The sequence below is a fragment of the Tympanuchus pallidicinctus genome, unplaced genomic scaffold (genome assembly GCF_026119805.1).
Source record: "Tympanuchus pallidicinctus isolate F22 unplaced genomic scaffold, pur_lepc_1.0 scaffold3, whole genome shotgun sequence".
NCBI classification, from domain to species: Eukaryota; Metazoa; Chordata; class Aves; order Galliformes; family Phasianidae; genus Tympanuchus; species Tympanuchus pallidicinctus.
This window is the reverse complement of record NW_026294747.1, coordinates 20,748,945-20,757,290: the sequence shown is the minus strand read 5'-3', so window position 1 is coordinate 20,757,290 and position 8,346 is coordinate 20,748,945. Positions and strand designations below refer to the sequence as shown.

At 38.8% G+C, this 8,346-nt stretch overlaps 1 protein-coding gene across 1 annotated transcript in view; it reads right to left on the bottom strand.

The window, feature by feature from the left end:
* Positions 1 to 1,310: 1,310 nt before the first annotated feature.
* Positions 1,311 to 8,346, bottom strand: part of TTC17 (tetratricopeptide repeat domain 17) — a 50,992-nt gene continuing 43,956 nt past the window's right edge. The window contains exons 23-25 of the mRNA XM_052693439.1: positions 6,822 to 6,941; positions 4,809 to 4,952; positions 1,311 to 2,423 (exon numbers count right to left, since the gene is read on the bottom strand). Of these exons, the coding sequence (XP_052549399.1) occupies positions 2,292 to 2,423; positions 4,809 to 4,952; positions 6,822 to 6,941 (396 nt within the window). The 3' untranslated portion in view covers positions 1,311 to 2,291. The remainder of the gene's footprint in view (positions 2,424 to 4,808; positions 4,953 to 6,821; positions 6,942 to 8,346) is intronic.

Here is an 8,346-nt window from a genome sequence, read left to right as displayed (position 1 = left end):
ACGTTCCCCCGAAGGACTTAGCCAATATTCACAACAAAATACATGAAGTCAGGCTACTGCGGTTTTGAAGAACCATTACCAGGCATGAATTCTTTGGAAATGCAAACAGATGAAGAAGGTAGCTTGCTACCTCCTTGGTGGCAACACCAACTTATGGTATGGTCACCACACAAAGTGTAGGGCACCTGCCTACCTTCTGTATGATGGTATGATGTCTATTCACAATGCTCGTTGCTACACTTCTAAAGAAAATACCAACCGACCAACCCAAGTGCTGTAAGCAAGATGTAAACTCACAAGGGTATTAATGCCTAATTTTAAGCGTGCATTAGTGCAGTCTGTGAGCAATGCTACGTGATCCAGAAAAGGTCTATTTCCATTCCACCTTTGACAAAGCCAGTACTGCCCACTTGTGCCCCACGTACAGCTACTTTAGGTTCTTAGGGAACCAGCCTTACTCTTTACTTAAATCCTGACATTGCTCATCACCAGTGAGACTGACACAATAGAAATCAGCGTGTGTGGCAATCACTTGATTCAACCATATGACCCACCGGAGCATTAAGCAGCAAGCTGGATCTTTTAGGTAAGAAAACTTTGCATATTACATTTTTTTTCCCACTTGAATTGAACTTCTTTCCTTTAACATGCACCTACCTTATTGGCTTCTTCCAAAACTCCAGGTGAGGAGTCTCTGCAATTCCTTCTCCCAAGTCCATGATCTTCATGGTGCTGTATTAGACTTTCCTGAAAGTGATCTGACTCTCTCAACAACAGAACGTATGCATACAGATCTCCAGTCAACGTTATCAGGCTTCCAAACAGCCTTAGGAAAGGAATACAATTTGACTTGCTGTTGGCTCAGATGACAATCAGAAATTCAACACGCACGTTTTTAATAAAAATCTACCCAACAGCAGTACTTGCTCACACCTCTGTGAGGCTTTCTAGATTAATAAAAAAAATTACTTGCAGTAAAACAGAGGTAAACATTTGCATTAGAACTGATCATCTTCAATTACATATAAAAATATTCAGGGATTATTTTATGAACTGAAAAGCTACAGTAAATTACAAAAATTACTTTGATGTCCGTAGGTTCCCCCCTGCCATTTAGGCTCTTAATTTCTGTTACTGAAAGAGGGGTGAGGAGTTTTCTATGGATATGTAGCAAACTATTATCTAACTAAGAACGTTAAAGGCTGTGTCAACTCCCAGCTCTGCTTGCTCCAAGACAAATGCAGCAGCTCTCCCCAAGTCTAGTCTCCTTCAAACGGCGCGTGACACACAGATTAGAGGAGAAGCCATGCTTTGTTCATAAACAATTTATTTCAAATATGTGCCCTTGTTAATTCAACAATGATGTATGGAGAATCACGTCCTCCACCAAACAAAGAGAAAACTGATTTGGAAATCTTCCACCTGACTCATTTGCTCATGATACCTTGACAATGCCTCCCTGCTCCTTCCTGAGCTGCTGGAAGTATGGCTCAGAGAGAGCAGAAACTTGCACCTTACTCTGAAATGACCAGAAATACAGTGAACAAAGAATCAGTAAAACAACCATTCAGGGAGGCAGAGGGCTATGAATATACAGACAAATATAAAACATCTTATTGGGATTTCTACTCTTTTTTTTTTCTTTTTCTTTTTCCCTGCAAATAAGATTAAAAAAACACTTTGACTTCAGAGTCCTGCTGTTCCCCACCTTCATTCTCTCATCTCCAACAGAAAGAAATCATTCAAAAAATGCTAGATGTTCCTAACTCCTTTTTATTTTGTTTTCTAAATAAATGTTTGAAATTCTGTGCCTCTCCTTCCCAAAAAGCAGGCAACGTTGCATGGAGTAAACAGGACTGGACAAAGCAGGAGTTTCACATGGATGAACTGCTGATTATCTCTTCTTACTATTTGGTACGGGTGTGTGCTTTGCATTTCTATTGACCTAGATTATAAGACATGAAGCAAGTCATTTTGGACGCTGAATGCCAATCTGAGCATTAAGGAGAAACTAACAGTGCCTGGGTCCCGGTGCAAGTGGTTATGGACTCACGGAACTTCCTTGGTTTAATATTTACATGGATGTTTTAAAATTACTGTCTGTGAAACATTTTCCAAAGATGCCTCTATATCTGAGAAAAGATAAAAGAACCCTTGATCCAAATCCCACCTCCTTTCAGAAGTCTTGTTAAAAATTTTGATTCATCAATTTATCTTAGCACACTTAAAAGCGGAGTAGTGAAGAATGGCTTTTTAAAAAAAGAAGGAAAAAAGAGAAAAACCACCAATCTCTATGGTGACCGTCGCTCTTTTTTCATAAGTAAATGACACTGAATGGTGTGGATTCGATTCTTTGCTGGGGCAAACTCCGGCTGAAGTTTTAATGTTGACTCATACCATTTCATCGCCTTTTCAAACTCTTCCTATAAAAAAAGAACAGAAGGTTGCATAAAGTCAGATTCTAAAAACAGTGAACACTAACTTTCTCATTCTTTCATTTCCTCCTCCAGATAACTCTGGTATTCTCTGGATTCAAATAACTGCAGAACATTACTGACCGATTCTCTTGCCTTTTCTTTTTAATAATCTTGGTACTCTTGCTGTAAAATGGTTAAAAACAAACAAACAAACACAAACCCCAAGATTTAGACTGAATATAACAACTTTTTCTTTTATTTAAAATGGCAGCAAAGCACTGAAACAGGTTGCCCAGAGGGGTGGTAGATGCCCTGTCCCTGGTGACATCCAAGGTAAGGCTGGACAACCTGATCCAGCTGTTGGTATCCCTGCTCGCCGCAGGGGAGTTGGGTCAGATGACCTTTAAAGGTCTGTAACAGCTCAAATGATTTCATCTTTCTTTTCAGCCACTTTCTGCATGTTTTTCCTCCTCTTTCCTCCTTATAAGAACTGAGCTGCTTCTATATTTTTGAGACCGTGGATTATTTATTTCATTTATTTATTTATCTATTTTCCTGAATCTACTAAAGGGGATCCCCCCCCAAAAAAACAGTGTTGGATTTTGGCACCTTTCCTCTTAAACAGCATATTCAGTATTTCCTATGGCAAGGCTATTGATGAACTACTGGTAAAGAGCTAAACTAACATCCCCACGTGAAAGCAGGCAGCAAGTGGCACAGCACTTCCACACTCTCAATTTTCTTTATACATAAAAGACGACAGAACTTCGGGCAGACTATTGCTCCCTACTTGGAACTCCCCAGGATCTCACTCTAAGCATTAGCTCAGCTTTAGTCAGGTTCCTTTTTCTCAGTAATTTGTTCATACACTTCAGGTAATGCTCATTTTTAGCCACATTATAAACACTAACTACATCAATGTTGGAGTTGTAAAGCCTTGATTTTTAAAAAGTGTATTTCCATACAGCGTCAAGAGGACTTACAATGGAAATCCCATATTACCTTATGGGAGTACTGACAAATGAAGATGAAAAAAAAGCAGATTTTTCCAGTATTACTGGTATTACTTTGACAATCGTTTACATTTCTTCTATAACATCCATGCAGAGTTTTTACTCTTTATCAAGGCCAACAGTTTCCACTTTTCAAGGCAATGTGATGAAAAGTCTTGCAAATTAAGGAACGTTGGCCTCTATGATGCTACACTTTTGATTACTGTTTTTTTTTTTTTTCCTCTAAACAATCTGTTGGGCAGACTCAGTTCTTAAAGAAAACTTCCTAAATACAAAATAAATAAATTCACTTCTATATCCGTATAATTTCATCCAGAAGAGAAGTTTTGTCCTGTTGCTAACCATTTCACGTAATGAATATGTGGCTTCACTGAGAAATCTCTCAGATCCAGGAGAATAAAGTTATCCTTAGGCACTGTGCTCACTTGAAAAAGACACTGGCAGCTCAAGCATAAAACTTCATTTCTTTCAAACTACTGTCAGAAGCAATAGCTTAATAGAACAAAGTCATTCCTTTCTTCAGTGTGTTTCTACTGTGTGTTCAACAGTACCACACATTTCAAGTCTTTCCAACCCCGCTAACCACAATACACCATTACCTCTCAAACTTATCCTGTTATCAGCATGATCCCCCCCCAGCCAGAAGAGCAAACCACTACAAACAGATCTATGACAAGTGCTAAATACTGGCAGGGATAGATAGAACATGTGTAATTGAAAATACTTTTGACATGAATATACATATCAACTATGTTCCAGTTTAATGGTGCCACTCTTACCTTGAAATATACTGGTCCTGTTGAAGAAAAAAAAGCAACCAAGAACCAATCCAGCTTTAGTAAGGAAAAAGGAATGAACATTTTGCATTTGTGTGAAATAGCAAAAGCTGAATTACAGACTAGAATACATAGGGAGTGTGAAGAACTTTGAATTCAATCTGTAAATTATTTTGGGTGTTGATAATCCAAATAGTGAAATTAAACATCTCTTTTGCTTGTTTATTGCACCTGCAAACTGGGTTTTACTAACTACATTAAACTAAGCTCTTCAGGATGGAAACTTAGTTTATCATTAATTTCCCAGTGCAACAAAAATATCCTGTGTTTATTTAGAACGGAAGCCAGTCAAAATCATCAATTTTTTGCTGTTGTCTTAACAAAGCTTTGTAGGCAGCATCCTGAAGCCAGCCCGTAACAACACTACCTTCATGTATTAAATGAGTAATAAAAAGCTTTGAAGCTCCAAAAAGTGTATTAAAAAAATATTTTCTTACTGACACTCCCCCTCTTTCATGAATGCTGCTTCTCCAAAATGATTTGTGGAACTATGAATTCCATGTGTCATAAACAAGACACATCAGAGTAACAAACACGCTCACCATCGCTACGTAGACATTCGCCAGTGTGAAATGATTAACCACGAAGTGCGGTGCTATTTCCACTGCCATGGTAGCAACAATGATAGCATCATTCCAAAGTCTGGCGTTGTGGAAGATGTTTGCCAGGCTTATTAGTGGTACATCCTTTAAGAGAAGAGAAAGTGATCAACAGTGAGGTTCTTTCCACTGAAATTGTTTCAGGAGCGAGAAGACTGACAGAAGGCTCCACCACCTGGTCACTTTGAAAGCGATGAGTTACACTTACCAGAAAAAAGGCACTTGACCCTGAGCTATGAACAAAAACGGTAACTCATATACATATATCCGCTCACAAAAGTGAGCAAACATTGCTTTTGCATAGACAACTCAAAAATCAGCTCACATTAAATATCCAAGCACATATATTTATTTTTAAGATGCTGTTACTTTTTCCCCAAAGATAAGATGTACTCTGAGAGACAAGAGAAGCTCTTTGATCCCTCTCCTTCAGCACAAAAGGAATACGAATAAAGAGAAAGTAGGGAAGTGAAAAAAGAGTTAAACATTAATGGAACTCACACGCTGTTTTCTATCCCATCCCTGACACAGATTTCCTATAAGATGCTAACAGCTATATACAAAATCTTCTCAGGTAGTCACCAATGTTTTTATTTCCTGAATTTCCAGACTGTGTCTGACTGACAAAACTGTGGAGCCCTGACAGCTATAACAAGCTCTCAGGGAGATGGACTTCACACCTAGGAAGGGAAAATACCACTCAGAGGTGATCTGCAGATGCATTCAACAGAAAAACTAAAAATTTAGGATGCAATTTGATCCCTTCCTCCTTGATGCCATGCAGATACTACAGAAGCTAGAATCATAGAAGAAACCCCCAGGAAAAAAATTACTACTTATTTGGATGAGGAAAGGTGAGATGGAACACAAAGCCAAAAAGGAGGATTAAACAAATAATACATTGCTATTCATCCAGTGCTAAATCACTAATTCCAAGTTGCAGCTGTATCTTTGCAAACAAGACTCAGAGTTTTTCTCTGGAGCCAGGACAAAAACTAAGCACGGATTTGGTGTGAGCCAGTCCCAGTCAGCTTTATATCATGGTATCAGAAAACAGTCAGCACTACTGCACCATAATAGAAAGACAGGCTTGTTGTGTTGGGCCTTGGTTCCAACCTCGTTTTAAAAGGATGATGATAAAAAGATAGAATTACAGGAGACAAAAGATAGTAATGATGTGAAATAGGAAGAGATCAACATTTCTGAGTTGAGGCCTTTCTTTGGTTAATGGATAAATCTTCTTAATAATAACATGACAGTGTAAACTACTTTGTCTTCTGATTTTCAGGAAACAACTTAAGACCAAGAGTTAAAAAGTGGTTTGCATTTTACGATGTTGAACAATTTGAAAGTGAAATCCACAATGCTGAGTTAGGGGCCTATACTGCATTTACCAGTTCAGGAGGGTGAAGCTGGTGTCTAAGAACAGACATAATATTCAACACCCCATGGGGCAGTGCTAAGGGTGCAAAGCATTGCAGTCAACTGAAACAGTGGGCTATGTCCAAAATATTACCTTTTTTGGATTAAAGCACAAAACTGCCACTCAAAATCAGGCACCAGTCAGCCAAAGCAGTTATGATTTCAGCATTTAAATTATCCTTTCGGATCTCACCTCCTCCCACCCCTTTAAAAGCACAATCATATTTTAGGGTCAAAGATTTGTACAAGACGAGGCTGACAAAGATTCAAAGTCCTACATAGCAGAAGGAGGTTTAAGCCTGTAGTGCCCAACAGAGAAGTGTTAAACCCACTGAAATGCAGGAAATTGCTCTTTTGTAGCCCACATTCACAGCTGGTGAAAGTCTTGCTATTTCATCACAAGTACCTGATATACAGTACGTATACAGACTCCTGATACGCACAATTCTAGTTTTAATAATCGTTATGTGAAAACTAAGCAGCTATCTCACGAGGACATTATTTTATCTGTGTAGCAGGCAGACGTGTACACACCTTCATGTGATGGGGTGCATAGTGTAATGCTTGCCGTAAACAATCAATCGCCTTCTTTCCTTGGCCCTTCACCCTCCAGTAGAGAGCTGCCATGCTAGAGAGGACCCATGAAGTCTGATTCTGCAAGAGAACACAAAAATGAGTCATATAGACACCTGTAGTTAACAACCTTCCTACCTCTCACTCTTTGAGTTTACTCAATATATCGGGATAGAGGATGCTTCACTTAAAAATAGTATTAAACTATTCCAAAGTGTCTTAAGAGTTTATCTAATAACATATAAGCAAAAGCCTCATCAATGAGCCAAATAAAACACAAATTCCAAGCAGGACATAATTTTTCTTAATCTTTTGTACAGTAACAACAGCTTCAGCAGTCACAGTATCTTCTAACCAGCTGTCAGGTGCTGAGCATCTAGATGTGTACATACATTACCATATATAAATCAACAATTTTCACTAGCTAAGATGGCTGATTGTTCTCTTTGGGCTTTCTGTTGCCACCAAAGGAGAAAGGATGCTCTGGGATGCAACTCAAAGCAAAAGCCTGAACAGACTAGCTAATCAAGTTTGTTGCCTCCAGTTGGCGGACTCCCATGCCACATGTTAGAAAGGAAAATACTACGTGCTTGAATTCAATGGACTCAGACACTTTAAGTTAATGTTTATGCTCACATGTGCAATTAATTAAGTAGTCATCTTGATTTGATTAACTCTTGTGAATAACGAATGAGATTGGTAGACAGAAGAACTGTGCTTTATTTTCATCACAGCTAGCCTTATGAAGAATTCTGTTTTTCTTCTGTTAGTAGCAAATTTTCCATGTATTTGGACAAAGCTTGCTGTTTGCAGGGTCAAGTGTAGCACATAAGACAAGACTTAGCATACCTAAAGTCAAAAGAAACTAAGCTTATGCAAACTTAAGAGTAATATCTTCACTTTCTGGGAACAATAAAGGCTTATTGACTTCAGTTTCAAACCACAGTAATTTCCTTAGAGAGCCTTCAGTAGAATAGGCCAGGGGCACCAAACTGTTCTGGTATATCCCTCTTTCGTGTTATAGTTTGAGATATCTTCCTGACAACACTGGAAGTATACAGCAATCACTGCATTCTGATTTGTATGTCATTGGAAAATTATGTCCCTAAGCAACTCTCCAGGTGAGGCCCTCAGTAGCCTTGATCTAGCTAGGAAGCTTGGTTTTCTCAGTGGGGAACACAAATACGCACACATATACAGCCTTGCATATGGTGCTATACCACTGCCTGAATGCATCTGACACTTCAGCTCAACATTGCATAGGGAAAAAACAAATAGGTAGGAAAGAGAAGAACTCTTTTCCTGCCACAAGTGCAATTGGAAGAGCTGAGCCATGGGTTAACTCTGACTTTCCTTAAGCTCCAAGTGAATGCAGCACCTGAAGAAAGACTGAGAGTTATTAAAACAGTTTAATATCATAGAACGGCTAAGGTTGGAGGAAACCTTAAAGATCATCCAGTTTCAATCCTCCTTGCTATGGCCAAAT